The following is a 24,759-nucleotide window of genomic DNA, read 5'->3' on the forward strand; positions in this document are numbered from 1 at the left end:
CACAAAGCTGGGTGGCAGTGTGAAATGTGAGGAGGATGTTATGAGAATGCAGGGTGACTTGGACAGGCTGGGTGAGTGGGCAGATGCATGGCAGATGCAGTTTAATGTGGATAAATGTGAGGTTATCCACTTTGGTGGCAAGCACAGGAAGGCAGATTATTATCTAAATGGAGTCAAGTTGGGGAAGTACAACGAGATCTAGGTGTTCTTGTACATCAGTCACTGAAAGCATGTAATCAAGTACAGCAGGCAGTGAAGAAAAGTAATGGCATGCTGGCCTTCATAACAAGGGGAATTGAGTATAAGAGCAGAGGTCCTTCTGCAGCTGTACAGGGCCCTGGTGAGATCACACCTGGAGTACTGTGTGCAGTTTTGGTCTCCAAATTTGAGGAAGGACATTCTTGCTATTGAGGGAGTGCAGCGTAGGTTCACAAGGTTAATTCCCGGGATGGCGGGACTGTCATATGTCGAAAGATTGGCGCGACTGGGCTTGTATTCTCTGAAATTTAGAAGACTGAGAGGGGATCTTATTGAAACATATAAGATTATTAAGGGATTGGACACGCTGGAGGCAGGAAGCATGTTCCCGCTGATGGGTGAGTCCAGAACCAGAGGCCACAGTTTAAGAATAAGAGGTAGACCATTTAGAATGGAATTGAGGAAAAACTTTTTCACCTAGAGGGTGGTGGATATATGGAATGCTCTGCCCCAGAAGGCTGTGGAGGCCAAGTCTCTGGATGCTTTCAAGAAAGAGATGGATAGAGCTCTTAAAGATAGCGGAATCAAAGGTTATGGGGATAAGGCAGAAACTGGATACTGATTGTGGATGATCAGCCATGATCACAGTGAATGGTGGTGCTGGCTCAAAGGGCCGAATGGCCTACTCCTGCACCTATTGTCTATTGTCTATTTGATAATTAATTTGACCTTTTGAAGTTGGAGTTAGAAGAAAATCCAATTTAAACTATATATTTGTCCACCACTGGGGGATGCTATTGCCCACACTGGCCTACTCAGCTTTCAAATGGCTTTGAGAAACAAGCAAAATCAGGTTTATTTTCACTGGCATTTATTATGAAATTTGTTGTTCTGTGGCAGTAGTACATTGCAATAGATCATTTTAAGCAACTAGAAATTACAATAAGTGTGTGTATGTATATATGTGTGTGTGTATATATACACATACATATACACCCACACTCATATATTTATATATATGAATTAAATCAAATAGGAGTATTGCAAAAAGAGATAGTAAGGTAGTATTCATGGGTATGTTGTTCATTCAGAAATCTGATGGCAGAAGGGAAGAAGCTGTTCCTGAAATGGTGAGTGCGTATCTTCAGGCTCCTTTATCTCCTCCTTGATGGTAGCAATGAGAAGCCGGCCTGCTTTGGGTGGGTGAAGAGGATCCTTAATGATGGATGCTGCCTTTATGAGACATCACCTTTTGAAGGTGTCCTCAGTGCTGGGGAGGCTGATGCTCATGATGGAGCTGTCTGAGTTTATTACTGCAGATTGCAGTGGCCCCTCCATACCAGTAGAGGGTGATGGTGATGCAACCAGCTAGAATGCTCTCCACGGTACAGCCGAGGAAATTTGCAAGTCTCCTCCTTTAACTCCAAATGAAGTACACCCACTGTCGTACCTTCATTGTAATTGCATCAATATGTAGGGCCCAGGATATATTGACACTCAGGAACTTGAAACTGCTCGCCCTTTCCACGGCTGATCCCCTGATGAGGACTGGTGTGTGTTCAGTTTACACTATCAGGGCCTGACTCCTTGTGAAGGTTCACCATCTTGAGAGATGTTTTGATGTCGGCCTCCAAGACAGAGATGACAGAGTCACCAGATACTTCAGGGATTTGCACAGGTGTATTTTTATTCTCCCTTTAAAAGCATCAATAAAAGTCATTGAGTTGACCTGGGAGCGAAGCATCTAAGCCACTCATCATGTTAGGATTCATGGCTAACATGCAAGGGCACAGTTTTAAGGTACTTGGAAGTAGATACAGGAATAAGTTTTTTACGCAGAGAGTGATGACTGCGTGGAATGGGCTGCCAGCAACAGTAGTGGAGGTGGATACGATAAGACACTTTTAGATAGGTGCATGGAGCTTATAAAAATAGAGGACTATGGGTAACCCTGGGTAATTTCTAAAGTAAGTACATGTTCGGCACAGCATTGTGGGCCGAAGGGCCTGTATTGTGCTGTAGGTTTTTCTATGTTTCTATGATCTGCCTTGTAGGAAGTAATGGCCTGCAAACCCTGCCAGAGCTGATGAGCTTCCAATTCCATTTCTAATTTCAATTGGAATTGTTTTTTTTTTCACTCTTAAAATAGCCTTCCGTCGGTCATACCTGGACGACTTGTATAAAGTTCTCATCCTCAGCAAACTGAATTTCCTGGTTCATCCACGGCTTTTGGTTTGGGCATGTCTGGTATATTCTTGAAGGCGCACACTCATCCATTCAGGCCTTGATGAAGTTGGCGACAACTGTGCTGTATTCATTCAGTTTCAAAGATGGGTCCCAAAATGTCCTGTCTACTGACTCAAAGCAGTCCTGTAAGCACTCCTTGCCTCCCTTGACCATACCTTCTTGGTCCTCACCACTGGTGCTGTGGTCTTTAGTTTCTGCCTACATGCCACAAATAGAAGTACGGCCAGGTGATCGGATGTTCCAGAGTGTGGGCATGGGATGGCACACTTAGCGTTCTTGATGGTGGCATAATTGTGGTCAAGTGCATTGGCTCCTCTGGTTCCACGGGTGATATGTTATCAGGCTGAAGCTGGTCTGATTGAAACTCCCTGCAGTGATAGCGAAGGCATCCGGGTGTGCTGTTTCGTCACTGCTGATCACAGTGCTCAGCTCTTCCAGTGCCTGCCTGACATTGGCTTGAGGTGGAATGTATGCCACTTTCCCTTTAGAACAAAGACAAGGAAAAAGTTCTTTAGTCAGAGGGTGGTAAATCTGTCCAAATCATTGTTGAAGAAGTCATTGAGTATATTTAAAGCAGAGGTTGATAAGTTCTTGATTAGTAAAGACATCAAAGGTTATGGGAAGAAGACTGGAGAATGGGGTTGAGAAAGATAATAAATCAGCCATGATGGGCCAAATGGCCTGATCCTACTCCTGTGTCTCATGGTCTTATCTTTTGGCTAATATTACCTAACAGATCCTTTATCGCTTTAACGTTTGTGGGACTTGGCTATTGTGTTAAAAGTTTGGTATTGTATTTGTCCGGCAATCAAACTTCCAACAGATATAAAAGACAGCCTAAAAATAGAAAGGGTACTGTGTAAAAGCAGGTACTTCAATATTTTCTGTAAAGGAGAAAGTGGTGATTCATCTTGCCTTATATGAAATTCTTATTTAAATTGCTAACAAAAAGACTTTATTAGTTATTTATTATTTAAGGTAATTTCTAAAACATATCCATGTATATGGTGAATAAAGTATATTTTTGATCCTTGATAACTGAGTCTTCTGAAAGAACTACAGGTTTCCCCCGCCATCTGAAGGTAGAGCTTTCCTATGAAACGGTTCGTAAGCCGGAATGTCGTAAAGTGAAGAAGCAATTACCATTTATTTATATGGGAAAAATTTGTGAGCATTCGCAGACCCAAAAAATAACCTACCAAATCCTGCCAAATAACACATAAAACCTAAAATAACAGTAACATATAGTAAAAGCAGGAATGATATGATAAATACACAGCCTATATAAAGTAGAAATACTTTTCTACAATCATTGCCACACTGTTCTCCATAGCGAAAATCTCACGCAAGTGCTCTCGGCAGAAACACGGTACAAGCGCTCTCGGCAGAAACAATCTCCAGTAACCTTTAAGCTATGAAGCTGCCAAATCATACCAAATAACACGTAAAAATACACAGCCTATATAAAGTAGAAATAATGTATGTACAGTGTAGTATCACTTACCGGAATGGAGAAGACAGCACCGAGCATACTGATGATGGTGTGTTAGGCGGAGTCGTCAGAGGATGGGGTGGTGCAGTAGTCCCCAACCTTCAGGCAGTGAACCGATACTGATCCGCGAAGAATGCAGCGATAGCCGGGACGCACCCAGCATATCTTTAAGAAAAAAGCCAAAATAAGCAAGCTAATTAATTAGGAGCCGCCTGGCACGTAAATGTTGGCCCAGATCAGAGGCGATGCAATTGGCAATCGCCTCTGATCTGGGCTTACGCTTACGTGCCGGGCGGCACCTCATTAATTAGTTTGTTTATTTCGGCTTTTTTTCTTAAAGATGTGCTGGGTGCGTCCTGGCTACCACTGCATTCTCCACAGCAATGTATCGGTCCGCAGCCCGGGGGTTGGGGTGGTGGGATACTAGGGTGTCATCTCATCGTCATCTGTTTCTATCAGGGCAGGCAGGTCATCTTCTTCTATGTCTGCCTGCCTCGATGTCGAAGGTCGAGGTTCGTTGTATGCTGTGGCTGATGTGGAAGGCTTGAAAAACGACAGTATGCTTGACTGCTTAGCTTCGCGTATTTTTCTATCATACAGTTCTTTGTAAGCACTCAAATCATCCTGCAAATATGCCCTAAACCGATGTACCCTTTCAAAATTAAAGTCGTACTTTTCTGCAATCATTGCAGCAAAAATCTCATGCAGTTGCTTCACGTTCAGTTCCTGGACGACTTCACTTCTGGTCCGTTCGCTACTGCATTCGGTTTCGATTGTTATCTTTTCCTCTTCCAATTGCATCAGCTCTTCATCTATCTGTTCTTGGTCATGGGATGCCAAAACCTCTTCAACATCATCTTCGTCAACTTCCACAAGCCAAACTCACTTTGTCCTTACTTCATTCACCACGATCGAAATGCTTAATTATGCCTAAGTGTAACACCCTTACAAGCTCTTTTAGGCTTTTCCGATACCTTAGAACTCATCTTGCTAACGGTTGTCCACAGGCACGTGTTTAAGCAATGCCGGCTAGAATGCAATTCCGTGGGAGGAGCTTGGCTGCTCGGGGCGCGTGCTGCTTTTTTCGTAACAATGAAAACACCTTCTGTTAGCGAAAACAGGTAACTAATGTAGGTCTTTCGTAACAGCGAGATTTCGTAAAGCAAACGTTTGAAAAGCGGGGGGACACTTGTAATGAGTTGGGAGCAAAAGTCTGTCACACTATGAGGGCATTAAACATGTTGTTTAGGTCGAAGCTCTTGCTGACTTTTCTTCATCTCTTTTGAATTGTTTTATACCCAGCATGGAACCTGGCTTTCTTGTCACTTTATGTTCTTTAAACTCCATTCCTTTATCCATTATCAATTTGAAATTGTGTGTCATTGTGAGTTCCCGTTTCAGTTTTCTTTCTGAGACTTACTTAGAATTCGCACCATCAAAATGGCCATATTTGATTAAACATTGCTGAAGCTTCATATGTAGCTCAGTGATTATTTATTCTGTGATACCATTTCATGTCTATAGTCTGATTGTAATCCCACATTCAAAATCAAGTCATTAGACCATCTATATACTACTAAAACTCTCATGCTTTGTCTGTCTGTTTGTGACCTCCAGTTAGCACAAACGGTGCATTACAGCGGCACTTTTTTTTAGCTAAATCGAATTAAAATGTGCTAACTTACAGAACGCAGGCAAAGTTCAGGGTTATATATTTGTATAAAATTGCTCATTCACCAAAATAAACAGCTTCCCTTTTAACCCGAGACCTGATCGGCCATCATGGAAATCGGGACGCGACAGCCCAACATCTCAGCAGCAACACCTACCAGAGCAAAAGGGCAGGGCTGCTGTATTTCAAGGGGTCACATTCTGCTAATCACCACCATCAGTATGTGCAGTATTGGGACAGATCTAATTGCCACCCATCAATAAAAGATAATTACATCTTATTGTAATGACGTACTTAGAGACACCCATAAAACCCTTTGCTGCAGTCAAAGGACAGTGGTGACTATATCACGTCCATTTAGGAGAGTGACAACCACATCATCAAGAATAATCAGCATCCTTTGGTGTTACTGCTTTGTATCTTCTATCCAGCATTAGGGTAAAAAAAATGTCAGCCTAATTATGCTGCGTGGAAAGGGAAGGGGGACATTATGGTCAAGAGATGACACCAGGCGTCGTCGGGAAATGCCAAGGAGAGGGAGAGAACAAGAATCGGATGAGGCCGGGGCCGCACGACTCCAGGATCAAACAGTCAGGACAAAAAAAGATGAGAGAAGAAGAGACAGAGGAGGAGAGGCATGCACGTCTCCGGGATCAGAGACAAACAGCAAACAGCAGAAGAGCTGAAGAGGTGGGGGATGAAAGGGCTGCATGTCTCCAGAATGACAGCGAGAGCCACAAGGGTGGCAGATAAACCAGAAATAATGCCATCAAAAGTGTCCTTCGTTAAATGAGGAGCAGCTATATTTGCTTTGCTACGCGTCGTTCTTCTTTAATAAACTGAGGTTTTCTACTTCAGTTTCCAAAGCAAAGCGATACCAATAGCATTCAGGAAAATTTAATGTTCATTCTGGTCATTACCCTTCTCTCAAAGGGTGCCCCAACGGGTCACCCCATTGTCTAGTAAGAAATAAGAGCAGAATTAGGCTACTCTGTCATCCCATTATGGCTGATCTATGATCCTTTTCAACACCATTCGCTTGCCTTCTCCCTGTAGCATTTGGCACCCTTACTAATCAAGAACCTGTCAACCTCCATTTTAAATATACTCAATGAGTTGACCTCCACAGTCATTAGTGGCCTTGAATTCCACAGATTCACCACCCTCTGGCTAAAGAAATTCCTCCTCCTCTCTGTACTAAAGGGATGGCCTTGTGTTTTGAGGCTGTGCTGTCCGGCCCTACACCCCTCCACTATAGGAAACATCCTCTCTACATCTACTCTATCCAGGTCTTTTAATATGTGATAGGTTTCATTAAGAACTCCCTCTTTCTTCTAATGCTTCCTCATTACATACCGTGTAATAATAAGAAAATACGCTGTGCTTTTATAGCCCTTGATTGACTTGACCATCTTTTCATCTTGCTCCATAACTCCTTTTAAATTCCAACTGCATGGTGCCACTAATACTTGACTCCACTCCTACCACTGTGCTCAATATAACTGAATCTTATGAGCAGTGGATTGCCCTAGCGTAATGCCATGTGTCCTTGGTAGGCATTATGTCAGCTTTTGTATATTTGATAATATCCTTGATTCTGACTACAAGTATGATTTTAGTCTGGATGAACAGGGTTTTTCTCCAATTTAATGTGATGATTCATCCATTCAAGGCTTTTCGAGTATGGTATCCTATTTAATAGTAGCGTACGTTAATATGGGCATTAGCAGGTGGAAGTTTTCCTCAGTGGATGAGCTTACATGGCCTTCTTTCTCTGGGTGTCTGTACAACCGTCTCCAGGTAAGAGCTGGGTCGTTGCACTCTTCTGCCATCTCCACTGCAGTTAATGGCTGGAAGTCCTTGAAATCAGATAAATTAAATAAACCAAACATCATTCTGCCACCTTTTACATTACTTAGTAAGATAGATTTGTATTAATATTTTACTTTTGTTAATTCTTTACGTTTTTATCTTTCTAGCAATTAAAACAACAACGTGACAAGCTGAAGCAGTACCAGAAAAGGATTGGCATTCAGCTGGAAAAGGAACGGCAGCTTGCACGCCAGTTGCTGCACAATGGAAAGAAGGAGTGAGTATTGCAGGAATTGAAGGAGCTAATTATCTGTGACAATTTAAACTGGGTACCTTTCCACAGTGCCCAGCATCAGTCTCGTGGCTGCTTATTACCATATTCATCTCAACAGATGCTCTGGTACTTGGATTGCAAATGCCTTCCTTTTAAATTTGTTTCTCACACGAGAACAGGAGGGGAAATTTAGTTCTTAAATTGAAAAATCCATTCCTATCCATTTGAAATTTTGAATCAACCTAACTTTCACAGGTTTTTGGAGAAGATACTAAGGCTTGTGTGAGGCATTTCCTGATAACCATCTTTGAAAAGCCAAGTTCCAATCTTGGATTTATGGTTCCTTACACTCCCTGCCAGATGCCTTAATGATCTTAAACACTTAATTTATTCACTGAAAAGTAGGAGATCAAGGAGATAAGTTTAGACTATGCAACAGTTCTCAAAATTGAATCCTTTTTGAATTGTTGTATTATTTTGGTCATAGAGTCATAGAGCACTACAGTACAGTAACTGGCCCTTCATAATTACATCTGCTGTCCCAGTATTTCAACTTGTGTCTCTGGTCTTTATTCGTACATTGTTTCATGATACAGAATACTGTTTGGAGGGTAATTGACATAAGAGCAGAATTAGGCTATTTGGCCCATTCAGTCTGCTCTGCCATTCCATCATGGCTGATTTGTTATTCTTCTCAACTCCGTTCTCCTGCTTTCTCCCTGAAACTTTTAAGGCCCTTACTAATCAAAATTCAAAGTGCATTTGTTATCGAAGTATATATACATCATACAACATTGAGATTCGTCTCTTAACAGGCAGCCATGAAACAAAAATACCCAAAAGAACCCGATTTTTTAAAAAAAAAGAGGACCGTTGAACACCCAATGTGCAGAGGGGAAAAAAAACAAATCATGCAAGCAATAAGCACGAGCAAATAGTGTTCTGAACTGAAGTGCACAGAATCTGTCTCCAGACCCTTAGTACAACGCAGAGCGGAGCAGTGAGCTGAAATGGCCCATACCTCACCTGGGCCCCGACACTCTGACCTTTTCAATCTGGCCCAGTTCCTAAACTGTCGTCCAGACATTGGATCCGATTGCTTCAGTACGCTTTGGGGCCTGGACCCCGCCACCTCGATGCAACCTGTGCCCGACCTTTCTGATTCCACCCAGCGCCTAAATTGTCATCCAAACATCGGGTTCGGTTGCTTCACTACCCTCTGGGGCCTGGACCCCGCCACCATGATTCGGCCTGTCCCCGACTTTTCCATATGGCCTGGTGCTTAAATCGAACTTCGGGTCTTCCTCGCTCCCAGCAATGAGCCCACTGGCTCAATTCAGTTCCGCCACATTGAATTCCCTCCAAGTCCACAGGGAAACAACAGACTATTGTTTGTGATGATCATTTACCAGAAAGAGTGATTAACAGAGTATTTAGTAGTTTTCTTTGTTTCATTAGCCACCAGCCAGAAGTCGCTGAGATTCACCAGCATCTTCTAAAACTGGAAGAAGCTATCACCCTCCGCTTTAAATATACCCAATGACTTGGCCTCCGTAGCCATCTGTAACATTGAATTCCACAGATTCATCACCCTCTAGTTAAAAAATTTTGTACTCATCTCTGTTCTGAAAGCTCATCCTTCAATTCTGAGACCGAGCCCTCTGGTCTTAGACTCTTCCGCATCCTCTCCATGGCCACTCTACCTAGGCCTTTCAGTATTTTTTAGGTGTCAATGAGATATCCCGACATTCTTCTAAACTCCCGCAAGATCAGACCCGGAGCCATCAAACCGTCCTCGTATGTTATTTAGATCTTCTTTTGTGAGATGATGTGTGACCTTGATAGTATGTGACTGACTGACATCTTTATCGATAGGGTTGTTAACTGCACTTCGGGTATCAGTCCAGCAGATTGTTCTTTCTGGGATTCTGGAGTTGTGAGAATTGCCTCATCCAGGCAGGAGTAGTATAGGTTGATGAGCAAGGTTGCTCATTCATCACCGGCAGCAAACCTCTGAAAACTGAGACTTGGCCAGCTCCGGCACTAACACTGCTACCAAGCTACTTGTGCGGATGAATTTTAAGTCCCTCTCCCCATCTCTCGCCTAATCTAGAAAACATTTTATGCCTGAGTCACCCTAGTTGTTTCCTTCAAAAAGCAGCAACTTTAAGAGTTTACAATGAACAAAATAGTCAAAGCTGTAAAGAATTGTTTGCATTTGCTTGATTTATTGTCCTTAGAGATGTTTTAATAAGTGTAAAGATTTCTACAAAAGTATGCTAGCAGGGGTCATTACAAGCTTACTTTGTTACATAATTGAAGTCAAATCAACAAAACGGGTATCATTCATTTTGAGAGGATTAAAATACGAAAACAAGGATGTAATGCTGAGGCTTTATAAGCATTGGTCAGACCATACTTGGAGAGTAGTGAGCAGTTTTGGGCCCGTTACCTAAGGAAGGATGTTCTGATATTGGAGAGGATCCAGAGGGTATTCACGAAAATGACTCTGGCAATGAAAGCATTAATGAATGGTGAGTGTTCATGGCGCTGGGCCTGTACTCACTGGAATTTGGAAGAATGAAGGGGTGGGGGAGGGTGGAACTCATTGAAATCTATCCAATATTGAAAGGCCTAGATAGAGTAGACATGGAGAAGATGCTTCCTACAGTGGGGGGAGTCCAGGACCACAGGGCACAGCCTCAGAATACAAGGACATTCCTTTAGAGTAGAGATGAGGAGGATTTTCTTTAGCCAGGGGGTGGTGAATTTGTGGAATTTATTTCCACAGATGGCTGTGGAGGCCAAATCATTGGGTATATTTAAAGCAGAGGTTGATTGGTTCTTGATTAGTAAGGAGGGGTCAAAGGTTATGGGGAGAATGGGGTTGGGAGGGATAATAAATCAGCCATGACGGAATGATGCACAAGACTTGATGGGCTGAACGGCCTAATTCCGCTCCTTTGTCTTATGGTCTTATTCTGGATTTGAATGCTCCCTATAAAGACTTTTTTTTTATTTCTCAGGAAAGCCAAGCTCCTGCTCAAGAAAAAACGATACCAGGAGCAACTTCTTGATAAAACTGAAGTTCAGATTAGTAATCTTGAACACATGGTAAGGACTTTTATTTCTGTTTCCATTAACATAGGCAATCAATGATCATGAAAGTTAAAATAAATTATTGGTTTGATTTAAGCATAGTAGGGTCAAAGTGGTTAAAATCTGGTTGAAGATATCTCCTATAAACTGATTCGATGCATCCCATTCCTATTCAGTTCAGGGGCCAATACAAATGTGTCCATAATTTGGCATCTACTCTGAATGGCTGTTATGAGAAATGGAAAGCAATCACACTGAAATGCAATGACGAGAGGATGTTTTCCTGCGACACAGGAAAGTGCATCACAGTGTGATACAGATATATCCAGGGAATGTTAATACAGATTAATAATAGAAAATCCTGGGAAAAGTTCAACATGTCAGGCAGCATGTAAGGAAACAAACTGAGTTAATGTTTCTGGTGAAAAGTGCTTCAACAGAACTGGACCTGAAACATTAACTCCTTCTCATTCCACAAATGCTGTCAGACTTGTAACTTTAGGGGTTAAAATGGGTGGAGTTGTGGATAGTAAGGAAGTTTGTCAAAAAATTCAGCAAGATATAGATCAGCTGGAAACGTAGGCAGAGAAATGGCAGATGGAGTTAAATATAGACCCATGGGATGTTGCACAAGAGTGTATTAAATGGCAGAATCTATAAGAGCATTGATATACAGTGGTATCTCAGAGTACATGTCTATAGTTCCCTGAAAGGGACAGAACAGCATCCATTAGTCTTGGGAGACCATGGACCTGCACCTGGAAAGTCTTCACTCTACAAGGTGCAGGCCTGGGCAAGGTTGTATGGAAGACCAGCAGTTGCCCATGCTGCAAGTCTCCCCTCTCCACGACACCAATGTTGTCCAAGGGAAGGGCATTAGGACCCATACAGCTTGGCACCGGTGTCATCGCAGAGCAATGTGTGATTAAGTGCCTTGCTCAAGGACACAACACATTCCCTCGGCTGGGGCTCGAACTCATGACCTTCAGGTCGCTAGTCCAATGCCTTAACCACTTGGCCATGTGCCCACACAAAAAAAACAGTTAGATAGAGCACTGAAGAAGATGTATGGTATTCTTGCCTTCATCAGTTGTAGCAATGAGTATGAAAGCCAGGCAGTCATATTGCAGTTGTATAAAGTTTTGGTCAGGTCACATGGAGTACTGTCGTCACACATACACACAAGATGTTGGAGGAATTCGCAGGTCAGGCAGCATCTATGGAGGGAAATAAACAGTCAATTTTTTCCACTGAGACCCTTCATCAGGATCGAAACAGCATCTTGGCCCAAAACGTTGACTGTTCATTTCCCTCCATAGATGCTGCCTGACCTGTTGAGTTCCTCCAGCATTTTATATGTGTTTCTCAAGATTTCCAGTATCTGCAGAATCTTGTGTCTTGAGTATTGAAGGATTACAAGAAGGATGTGGAGGATTTGGAGAGGGCGCAGAAGAGCTTCACCAGGATGTTTCCTGGATTGGAAAGCAGTTATAAAGAGAGATTAAGCAGATTTAGATTGTTATCTCTTAAGTGTTGGAGGGTGAGAGAACAACTTGATAGAAATGTATAAAGTAACGAGAAGTTTGCCAGGTGGAAATGTAAGGTAGTAGGGGTCATGTATTTTATGTGAGAGGGGAAAACTGAAAGTTTTTTTTAATAGCACAAGAAGCAGTGGATGCCTAGAATGCACTGCCAAGGAAAGTGGTGAAGGCAGATACAGTAGCAATTTTTTAAGAGGCATTTAGACAGGCACATGAACCTGCAGGAAATGGATGGACATAGATCATGTGCTGATAGGATAATGATCATAATGATCAGCACTACAACATGGGTCCTGTGCTGTACTGTTCTGTGTTTTTCCAACATTTACTGTTTTTAGATTAGATTTCCAGCATCTGCAGCTTCAGATTTATTTTCAGTCTCAGTGTTGAATGTTGTATAACAGTAATGTTTTTCATCATCTTAAGTGTGTAAACAGTAAAGGTAGTTTGTCCTTAACATTAGAATTGATTTTGTTGCCTGATGGTTAAGAAACAATATGTTCCATTCTACTTGTCTGATGGTGAGCTGATCTTCTCTGTCCACTTAATTTTCTCCTTTTCTGATACTAGCCTAGCTCTGATGAATAAAACCTGGCCTATTTTTAGCTTGGAAGTAACGAATTTTTTTCTCTTTTTAAGGTTCAAGACATTGAATTTACTCAAATAGAAATGAAAGTTATAGAAGGTCTGAAAATCGGAAATGATTGTCTGAAGAAAATGCATGAGGTATGTATGTTAAAATTATTGTTCCCATTGGTGAATTTTAAATTTTTTGGAGACACTAAAAAAATTGCCTTTTTTGGGTATGAATAATGAACAAGTTCCAAAACTGTTTCCAACTGCAGTTATTCTATCTGTTACTATTTTAGGTGATGTCTATTGAAGAAGTAGAACGAATAATGGATGAGACCCAGGAAGCTGTTGAATACCAGCGGGTGAGGAATATGCTGCCAAAACTTTACTAATGTGTGAATGTATAGAATTAAACCAAGAACAACTTATAGCTATTAAATGTGCTCTAAGTGACATGACTTGTTCTTATTTCAGCAAATTGATGAAATTTTAGCTGGTGGTTTGTCTCAAGAGGATGAGGATGCTATTCTGGCAGAGTTAGATGCCATAACTCAGGTGAGCAAGATAGATTCAGTTAATTATTTAGAACCTGCCTTTTCAATTGTCATTAATTTATTCAAATGGACACTTAAAAGTGATGGCTTTTATTAAGGTTACCCTAAGATATTAATCTAGATTTAATACCTGAATACTGCAGAGGCTAACAGCCATTCCAGAGTCCACTTGAGGAAAATGGGGATAAAAGTGAACAGTGTTTAACTGTGACTTTGCTGAAACAACTGTGTAGGAGCCATGTATCTGTTTTCAGTCTCTCTGTATTATATTTTGTATTGCACGTTTATTTGGGTTACGATAATTTGTCACGTGGATTGGGGTGTGGTAGAAGCAAATGTGCATAGTTACATATTCTCGCTTTGTCCTGGTTAGTTTGTTTAGTTTTGGTTGTTAAAGGCAGACTGGGATGATATTTTTTGTCGACTGCTAATTTGAATGCTAATTACTCTTATTCCGCTATATTGCTAATTTAGCTTACTTAGTTTTTTATTGCTATAACATAGAAACATAAGAAATCTACAGCACATTACAGGCCCTTTAGCCCACAATGTTGTGCCAACCATGTAACCTACTCTAGAAACTGCCTAGGATTTCCCCACTGCATAGCCCTCTACTTTTTTTTTAAATTTTATTTTTATTTGGATAAGGAGTTCACAAATAACTGCTACAGTAACTGCTACAAACTGGAGTTGATATGTATGTGAGGAAATGGAGTTGCATTCTTGCCCATTACCCGTTAAATTCACCAAAGGTAGGCCTGCAATATTCGGGTGCAAGTGAATTGTTCGATAACTTTGAATCGTATGTCACACAATCTTTCTAGCACTTTCCCGGTGTTCTCCAACTCTGTCTCTGCTACTCCTGTCAAACCGTTGTTCCTTCAATGTAATATTAATGTAACATGGCTTTAATGGTGAGACTCTTGGCAGTGTGGAGGATCAGAGGGATGTTGGGGTCCGAGTCCATAGGGCACTCAAAGCTGCTGCGCACGTTGACTCTGTGGTTAAGAAGGCATACAGTGCATTGGCCTTCATCAGTCGTGGGATTGAGTTTAGGAGCCGAGAGGTAATGTTGCAGCTATATATGACCTTGGTCAGACCTCACTTGGAGTACTGTGCTCAGTTCTGGTTGCCTCACTACAGGAAGGATGTGGAAACCATAGAAAGGGTGCAGAGGAGATTTACAAGGATGTTGTCTGGATTGGGAAGCATGCCTTATGAGAATAGGTTGAGTGAACTCGGCTTTTTCTCCTTGGAGTGACGGAGGATCAGAGGTGACCTGTTAGAGATGTATAAGATGATGAGAGGCATTGATCGTGTGGATAGTCAGAGGCTTTTTCCCAGGGCTAAAATGGCTAACACAAGGGGGCACAGTTTTAAGGTGCTTAGAAGTAGGTACAGAAGTAAGTGTTTTACGCAGAGAGTGGTGAGTGAGTGGAATGGGCTGTTGGCGACAGCGGTGGAGTTGGATACGATAGGGTCTTTTAAGGGACTCCTGGATAGGTACATGGCGCTTAGAAAAATAAAGGGCTATGGGTAACCCTAGGTCATTTGTAAGGTTTAGCACAGCTTTGTGGGCCGAAGGGCCTGTATTGTGCGGTAGGTTTTCTACGTTTCTATTCTCCCTGTGACCGTATGGGTTTCCTCCGGGTGCTCCGGTTTCCTCCCAAATTCCAAAGACATGCAGGTTAGGGTTCGTACATTGTGACCATGCTTTGTTGTTGCTGGAAGAATGGTAACACTTGTGGGCTGCACCCAGCTCACCCTCAGACTGTGTTGGTCATTGACACAAAGTGATGCATTTCACTGTATGTTATGATATTTCCAATAAAGCAAATCTAAAGTAACACACACAAAATGTGGGAGGAATACAGCAGGTCAGGCAACATCTATGGAGGGGAATAAACAGTCAACATTTTGGGCCAAGACCCTTCATCAGGCTGTATCTAATCTTTATTCCTTTGGTTTACTTTTGGATCTTTCAGAATTCCACGTTCCAAATATTGATTTTTGCTTTAGTTAATGTTGTGCTGTGTAATTTTCCCACTGTTCTGTGTAATGTATATATTTTGTTATTCTTCATGGTCACTTTGTCACTTCCTGTACATAAGTTTTACAATCAATTGAACTTCCTGCTTTACGTCATGGATTCTCCCATCAGGTTGAAGAGGCATGCTGTAGTTTCCTGCTGACGCACCATAGGTCTGCTTTAGGGAGCCCCAAAGCATCAGATTTCCCAATAATGGATAGCTGGCTGCTTTGCACCTTACAAAGTAGGCAACTTTACTATTCATTTCCTCCAGACCACAGTACATTTGGACTGAAAGCAAGTATTTAGATGTGACACGTGTTCAGGAAGACAAGTGATATATTAACATTTATTCAGAGAGGGCTTGAATACGAAAGTAAGGACATCTTATGGTAATTGTTTAGGCAAGCGTTTTCCAACCCCTACCGCTAACTGAGGAGTTGGTGGGTCCCAGGTTGGGAGCCCTTGGTTGAGGGCCCAGGTAAGATCACACCTGGAGTTATGCACACAGGTTTTTGCCTCCATGCCAAATGTGATGGCCACATGATCTGGTCAGGTCACTGGTCTGAGTGCTACTGGTACCATGTAACCCAGTACTACCTGTCGTATGGTCGGGTGGTCTGCGACTAAACCAGCTCCCCCACCAGGCTTGCCTGGTGAGGAGGGTGGCTAGACACCCTGCAGGACGAAAAACAAGACCTGTCAAAGGGCGGATGAACCCTCTCGTAGGGTCAACGGCCACCTAGCAAACACGTGCCATGAAGCGCGGAAAGGGCATCCCTTGCATCGAAGCTTGGTCTGGCCATTCACTGCAGCAGAACTTGCCCCAGCCGTCTTGGACCCCACCATGCCACTGGATCCAGGAGGGGATGTCGAGAGGGTGGGTCTGGACCTGTGCAACCCCCTACGCACCTAAAATCTACTCACGCACATGCTGTTCCTTTCTGAGGAGTGGGATATAAACCCCATCAACTGACTGAAAAGAACCATCATCATCCTATGGGATGGATAGCCAGAGAGTTGGCCACTGAGGGAAAGGTGCATTAGATGGGTTCCGTGCAATGGTGGGTTTCTGTATGGTCGAGGTTGAGTAGGGCTAGGCCTGTAATGTCAGGTGAGGAGCATTTTCTTCACTCAGACTATGAGGGTTCTATACAACTCTTCATGTCAGAGAACTGTAAAGAGACTCAGAAATTACATTAATTAAAAACTGAGATCGATAGATTTCTGGATTGTAAGGAATTGAGAGTTATAGAGGTGGTGCTGAGGCAGAAGATCACCCATGTGAACAGCAATACACATTCTCCCTGCTCTAAGTTCTTATATTCTTTTGTTTTACTGTTTCAGGAAGAAATTGAACTTCCAGAAGTTCCTGCAGAAGTACTACCAAATATTCCTGCCAGTGAGAAAGGTACCTATGAGATTTCTAACCAAAGTCATTCTCTTTATAAAACGCCATTCCACTTTTTGACTTTTAGAAAACTTCTGGTAGTTTGGATACTTTTGAACATTAGGTTTTTTAAAATTTTAGATGTATAATGAAGGTTACATAAGCAGCAACTGTAGTCAGTTGTGTGTGATGTTCTAATAGAAAGTTGATGCAACTCACTATATATAGCATCCTTTTTAATTTATTGGTGTTCTAAATATAGTTGTAGTTCTGATTTTGTTTTCCTATTGTTTTCTGATGTGACTGTTTGCAGAGACTGTAATACATCAAGGTAATAGTGTAGTGACACACTGCGATATTTATTCACATCATCAGGGCAAGGGCAGATAATGCTGTTATACTCATGAACCGTCATTGCTGTCGGAAGTATATTGTTTGTCATTTGTTCTGTGGTTATACCACCCTACTACCACACCATTTGAAAGTCATTAAATTACATGAATTTTCAGCATTTGAACTGAAGGTAACTCTGCCCCTCTCCCCCACCCACATACACGCGCGCGTAAATCATAAGACCTTAAGATACAGAAGCAGAATTAGACCATTTGACCCATTGAGTCTGCTCTGCCATTTCATCATGGCTAATCCAAAGTTCCTATCAGCCCCAGTCTCCTGTCTTCTCCCCATATCCCTTCATGCCCTGATCAATCAAGAATTTATCAACCTCTGCCTTAAATAAAGACTTGGCCTCCACAGCTGGCTGTGGCAAAGAATTCCACAGATTCCCACTCTTTGGCCAAAGAAATTCCTCCTCATGTCCATTTAAAAAGACTACCCTCTATTCTGAGGCCGTGCCCTCTGGCCTTCGATTCTCCCACCAGAGGAAACATCCTCTCTACATCCATTCTATCAAGGCCTTTCACCATTTGATAGATTTCAGTAAGGTTACCCTTCATTCTTCTGAATTACAGTAACTACAGGGATAAACGTTCTTCATATGACAAGCCAGTTTATCCTGGAATCATTTTCATGAGCCTCTCTTGAACCCTCTCCAGTTTTAGCACATCCTTTCTAAGATAAGGGGCCAAGTTAAGCCTCACCAGTGCTTTATAAAGTCTCAACATTACATCCTTGCTTTTATATTCTAGCCCTCTTGAAATAAATGTTACCGTTGCATTTACCTTCCTCACCGCAGACTTAACCTGCTAATTAATCTTTAGCGAATCCTGCACAAGAACTCCCAAGTCCCTTTGTACCTCAGTTTTTTGTATTTGCTCTCCATTTAGAAAATAGTCAACCCTTACATTCCTTCTACCAAAGTGCATGACCATACGCTTCCCGACACTGTATTCCATTTACCACTTCTTTGCCCATTCTCCTAACCTGTCTTAGTTCTTCTGTAGCCTCTCTACTTCCTCAAAACTACCTGCCGCTCCATCTATCATCCACAAACTTTGCAACAAAGCTATCAATTCCATCATCTAAATCATTGATATATAATGTAAAAATAATGGGTCCCGACACAGACCCCTGTGGAACACCACTAGTCATCAGCAGCCAACCAGAAAAGGCTCCCTTTATTCCCACTTTTTGCCTCCCAGTCAGTCATTGCTTTATCCATGCTAGAATCTTTCCTGTTATACTGTGGGCTCATAGCTTGTTAAGCAACCTCATGTGTAGCAACTTGTCAAAGCCCTCCTGAAAATCCAGGTGCACAACATCAATATGTCTGTCCTGCTTGTTATTCCATCAAAGAATTCCAACAGATTTGTCAGGTAAGATTTTCCCTTAAGGAAACCATAAATTTTATCATGTGCCTCCAAGTACCCTGAAATCTCATCCTTAATAATCAACTCCAACATCGTCCCAAGCACTGAGGTCAGAGTAACTGGCCTATAATTGCCTATCTTCTGCCTATCTCCCTTCTTGAAGAGTGGAGTGATATTTGCAACCTTCCAGTCTTTTGGAACAGTCCAGAATCTAGTGATTCTTGAAAAATCATTACTAATGCCTCCACGATTTTATCAGCCACCTCTTTTAGAACTCTGGGGTGTACACCATCTGGTCTGAGTGACTTTTCTACCTTCAGACCTTTCAGTTTGTCAAGAACCTTCTCTCTAGTTATGGTAACTTCACACACTTCATGCCCCTTGACGCCTGGAACTTCCACCTTATGCTAGTGTCTTCCACAGTGAAGACTGATGCAAAATACTTACTCAGTTTGTTCGCTATTTCATTGTCCATTAATACCTCTTCAGCATCATTTCCTGCAGTCTGATATCCACTCTCACTCCTCTTCTACACTATGTATCTGAAGAAATTTTTGGTATCCTCTTTAATATTATTGGCTAGCTTGCTTTCATATTTCATCCTACCTTAATGACTTTTTTAGTTACCTTCAATTGTTTTTTGAAAGTTTTCCAATCCTCTAACTTCCCACTAAAACTTCCTTCATTATATGCCCGCTCTTTGGCTTTTATGTTGGCTTTGACTTCTCTTGTTAGCCACAGTTGTGTCATCTTTCCTTTAGAATATTTCTTCCTCTTTGGGATGTATATATCCAGCGCCTTCCGAATTGTTTCCAGAAATTCCAGCTATTGCTGCTCTGCTGTCATCCCTGCCAGTGTTCTTTTCCAGTCAGTTCTGGCCAATTCCCCTCTCATGCCTCTGTAATTCTCTTTACTCCACTGTGATACTGATACTGACTTTAGCTTCTACTTCTCAAACTTCAGGGTGAGTTCGATCATACTATGATCACTTGCCCCTAAGGGTTCATTTACCTTAAGCTCCCTAATCGACTCTGAGTCATAACATAACACCCAATCCTGAATAGCTCAACCAGACTAGTGGGCTCAACCACGAGCTGCTCTAAACAGCAGTCTTGTAGGCAGTCTAGAAGTTCCCCCTCCTGGAGTCCAGTACCAACCTGATTTTCCCAATCTACCGACATATTGACATCCCCCATGACTATTGTAACATTGCCCTTTTGGCATGCACTTTTTTTTATCTTCCATTGTAATTTGTAGTCCACATCTTTACTACTGGGGTCTGTATACAACTCACATCAGGGTCTTTTTACCCTTGCAGTTCCTTAGCTCTATCCGCAATGACTCACCACCTTCCGACCCTGTGTCACCTCTTTCTAATGTTTTGATTTCATTTTCTTCCAACAGAGCAATGCTACCCCCTCTGGCTTCCTGCCTGTGCTTTCGATACAATGTGTATCCTTTGACATTAAGCTCCTTGCTTTAATCTTCTTTCAGCCATGATTCAGTGATGCCCCACAACGTCATATATGCCAATCTACAACTGTGCTGCAAGTTCATCGACATTATTCCGTACACTGCGCAGATTCAAATATAACACCTTCAGTCCTGTATTCACACTTTTCGATTTTTTTCCACCTTTTACGTCGCAACTCATCCTGTTGACTGCAATTTTGCCCTAGCCTCTCCTCACTGCACATTGCCTCTGTTTGTAAATCAGCTACCTCATCTTCAGCACTACCATCAGCCCTTCCTGCGATACTTCTTGCATTGAAGTATGCACTGCTTGGGACACTAGTCGCACCATGCTCAACCTTTTGATTCCTAACTTTCAGGTCTTACCAACATCTGCCTCCACAACCCCTCCACTAACTGCTCTGGCACTTTGGTTCCCATCCCCTTGCAACTCTAGTTTAAACTCCACCAAATGCAGCTTTAAAAAATCTTCTTGCTAGGATATTAGTCTCCCTCCAGTTAAGGTGCAAACTGTCCCTTATGTACAGGTCCCACCTTCCCTGGAAGAGAGCCCAATAATCCAAAAATCTTATGCCCTCCTTCCTACATCAACTCCTTAGCCAAGTATTAAGCTGAGTAATCTTCCTAGTTCTCACCTCACTAGCATGTAGCATGGGTAATGATCCTGAGATCACAACCCTGGAATTCTTGCCCTTTAACTTAGCAGCTAACTCCCTGAACTCCCTATGCAGAACCTATCACTTGACCTACCCATGACATTGGTACCTACATAGACCACGACTTCTAGCTGCTTACCCTCCACTTAAGAATGCTGAGGACTCGATCCAAGATATCCCGGACCCTGACACCTGTGAGTCAACATACCTCCTGTCCATTGCCCTAATTAACGGATCTCTTATCACCATAGTGTGCTTCTTATCCCCCCCCCCCTTCCCTTCTGAGTCACAGAAGCAGACTCAGTGCCAGAGGCCTGACCACTGTGACTTTCCTCTGTTGGGTCATCTCCCCAACAATATCCAAAGTTGTTGAGGGGGTGGGTGCAGGGGTACTCTGCACTGGCTCCTGAACCCCTTTCCCCTTCCTGACTGTCGCCCAGTTTCCTGTGTCCTGCACCTTGAGTATATCTACCTCTCTATCACCTCCTCAGCCTCCCAAATGATCCCGAGTTCATCCAGTTCCTGCTCCAATTCCTTAACGCAGATTGTTAGAAGCTGCAGCTGGATGCACTTCTCACAGTTATACTCATCAGGGACACTGGAGGAATCCCTGCCATGTGCTTTCCAATTACTCTTGACTCTGTTTTCTGCTTGTAATGTTGAATTAACTTTAAAATTCAAGATTATTTATTGTCGTTCTTTTGTACACAAGTGTATTGGAGAAAAAGTAATTTTTACTTTGGATCTGAGGCAACATTTAAAAAAAATGCAATAAAGCATTAAGAATACAATAAAAAACAAAAAAAACAATAAATAAGATCATTGAAGTCTCCTGCAATAATGAAGAGAGTGTCCAGATTATTGTTTTTAAGAGAGCTGATGATATTGTAAAGCTCTCCCAGTGTGTCCTTGACCGTGGTGATGAGCACAACAGTAAACTTCCCGAGCAGGCATTCAACTGCATGATGTTCAATTGTCATAGAACAGCGACTACCCGCTCCAGAGTATATAACTTCCACACAGAGGCTCGTAATTGTTACCAATTCAAAATAATCAATGAAGATTGTTGAATATTTATAATTTTTCACTGGTTAAGTTCCACTATGTAAATATGGCTTGGTATGTATGTTACAACATTTTTGTAGCTCTGTCAAGCAGTATTTGAACACTGGTTTTTGGATCACTGGATGCTGGGACAGGAACAGAAAATGAGGTGGGGCTCAAATGTTTCTAGGACGGGAGAGTATCCCTTTTTGTTACAGGGGGAAAGGGCTGAAGCCTAATTTTGAACTAGGGGCAGTTGATGTTGATCTAGTATTTAAAAAATCAGGTTTAGTACATGTAGAGTTTTTTTTAATTGTTTCCTTCATAAATCCTTTAAAATTTTTAACACTTTATTTGTCTCTTAACAGACAAAGAGCCAGCTAAAAATCTGCAGAACCAAGTGATGGTGGCAGCTTCATAAATGAAATTTGTACTCTACAGTGATGTACGTCTTCAATGTATTTTCTAGAGTTGATCACGGTTCACAACCCCTTTTTGAGGGTTGGAAAGTTCAGACTCTACACACTTGTCAGAAGAACCTTTTATTATTCTCGTGGAATTATTATTTTTTAAATGCAAGCTCCATGTTGACTTCCTTTTACATTTGTATTTAAAAAGAAAATTCCAGAAGTGAGCAACGCTTCAGAATCGTAAAGAATCAGAATCCATTATCAGCCTTCCTAAATGGGATCTTTTGTTAGTCAAAGTTGGCATGTAATTATATGGTATCTGCTCATGCCTAATTGGAGAGGTATGACTGAAGTTCTGCACTGATACATTAATGTAGTGGATAAGAAAAGCAGGAAACATCTGTCTATGAGACGTTTATCTCAGTAATTCATTTGAGTAGTACAGATGGAAATCCAGCCCCTGAGAAGAGTCCACTGTTTAGAGTTGCTGGAGATGTAGCAGATTCAGCATTGATGGCATGGTTACTTTTAATGTTCTCTGACATGAAACAGTTTGACTTGTATTTAAGATGGTTTATGCTGAAAATTTTTAATTTAAGAGATATGATCAGTATTGCAAAAATGAAATTATCTCCAGAATCACCACACAAGAGCCTCGATTCAATTCCTTGGGTTGAGTGTAATGGAGGAGTGCTAAATGGAAGGAATTGAAATGGCAGTTACAGAACTTAATCAAGTTTTCATGTGGTTTCCACTGTAGTTATCCATTTAATAAAGAACCACTCAATGCATACTTTGATCTGCAGTGCAATTCCAACATGTTCTTTCCTTTCCAAGACAAAATTACTAGCAATACTGAAGGGATTGATATTTATTTAAAAAGCAAAGAATCATCTTTTTCTTTTTGAGTTTCTAGCCCTGCTGTCAATATTCCATTTTATAATCATGTTTAAAAACTGAACATTTAATTGTAACGTGTTTTCTTTGATCACCAAGCAGAATAGTTTTGTATCACATGGTTGGATTGTTTCTTGACTTGAACTTCCGGTGTTGATCAGTATTTGGACATGATATGCTCAGTTAATTTTTTTTTTCATTTAGAGAATTTTCAAAAAAAATACCAAACCCTTCCCTTGATGCAAATGGGTTATTGCTAAGTATTTTGTCCTGCTATCAAACAGAATTTTGGATGTAAAATTATAATTGGCTAAGCGGAAAGCCCCAAATGATACTTGCCAGTGACAGGAGAGAGGCACATTATCATCCGTGAGCCACATTATCATCCGTGAGCCATGAGCTGATGAGTGGAGTTAGGTAGAGAATGAGGCAAGTTCTCCCTGTAAAGGCAGCTGGAGGCTATCATAATCAGAGTGCCAGGCATGCACCTCAATGGTGTATGTGGTGAATGGTGGACTTTACAACCTGAGACACAAATTGGTAAAATTACTTCTGTATTTTTTAATTATTGTAGTGGATGAGGTAAGCTTGCTTTCATACGTAAAACCTCTACTTTGATACAAATTTTGAATATTATAGTTCGAATGAAAAATGTCACAGCACACAACTTATAAACTGGGCATGTATTCAGCAGTATACCTATTTGACTTCATATATGGAAAGGATTTTTAAAATCATCCTTCAGCTAAACATTGTAGAACAAAATGCAAGTTAATTTTAACATTTCCAGCAAATGCCTTATCTGGGTGTTTCAACTTTTTCTTCAACCATGCTTGAAAATGTTCAGATGTAAACCCCTCTGACCTCTGTAATTTCTACAGATTGTCTTTGATATTGCACAGTAGAATAAAGGAATTAAACCAAGATTTTTTTCCCTCTTGCAATGAAATATTTTCTTGAATAAAAGGTTATTCACTTGTTTGCTGTAGTCATTCAGTCTGAGGGTGAAGTAATGTGACTGCAACCACTGACTACTGTTGAAAACAGCATTATTATATTTTGAGAAAAGGTTGTGGAAATTGCTGTCAAACGTACAATGAGGGAAACGCAAGGCTAATGTTCTTCGATATTATTGATGTACTCTAGCTGTGGTGTTAGTTGTCCCATTTTTAAAAACATTCTGAAATGCATTGTGACTAACTATGACTCAATCTCTGGCACTGTGGTGTGTATGTAAATGTGGGATGTATGTTTGGAAAATGTTGTAAGGATCATGAGGGTTGATCATGTAATCTGTTCCAGAGCCTTTATTTCAATTGAGACTTAATAACTATTGGTGACTCACGGGAAAGGTCAGGGTTGTGAGAAGTTCATTTGGCTCATCATAATTGCTTTTTAAAGTCCCCAATGTCTTCCTACTTCATTTGAGTGTATCTACCTGAACTGAGGCAATCTTTTTCTTTTAACTAATTTCCCTTTTGCTTTCCTGCCTTGGCTTAATTTTAATTTGGATGTACTTTTATAACACTTTATATTAGTTTTTTTATAGGTTGCCATAGAGAGAGAGAGACCACAGAAGTGGGTTCTTTAGCCCATCAAGTCTGCACTGCCTATCAAGGATCCACTTTT

At 41.4% G+C, this 24,759-nt stretch overlaps 1 protein-coding gene across 1 annotated transcript in view; it reads left to right on the forward strand.

Annotated features, from left to right (window-relative positions):
* chmp6b (charged multivesicular body protein 6b) overlaps positions 1-24,070 on the forward strand; it is a 38,898-nt gene extending 14,828 nt beyond the window's left edge. The window contains exons 2-8 of the mRNA XM_063030533.1: positions 7,589-7,698; positions 10,722-10,809; positions 12,975-13,061; positions 13,205-13,270; positions 13,383-13,463; positions 16,839-16,902; positions 22,192-24,070. Of these exons, the coding sequence (XP_062886603.1) occupies positions 7,589-7,698; positions 10,722-10,809; positions 12,975-13,061; positions 13,205-13,270; positions 13,383-13,463; positions 16,839-16,902; positions 22,192-22,244 (549 nt within the window). The 3' untranslated portion in view covers positions 22,245-24,070. The remainder of the gene's footprint in view (positions 1-7,588; positions 7,699-10,721; positions 10,810-12,974; positions 13,062-13,204; positions 13,271-13,382; positions 13,464-16,838; positions 16,903-22,191) is intronic.
* The last annotated feature ends 689 nt before the right edge of the window (positions 24,071-24,759 follow it).

Source organism: Mobula hypostoma, chromosome 22 (genome assembly GCF_963921235.1).
Source record: "Mobula hypostoma chromosome 22, sMobHyp1.1, whole genome shotgun sequence".
Classification (NCBI taxonomy): domain Eukaryota; kingdom Metazoa; phylum Chordata; class Chondrichthyes; order Myliobatiformes; family Myliobatidae; genus Mobula; species Mobula hypostoma.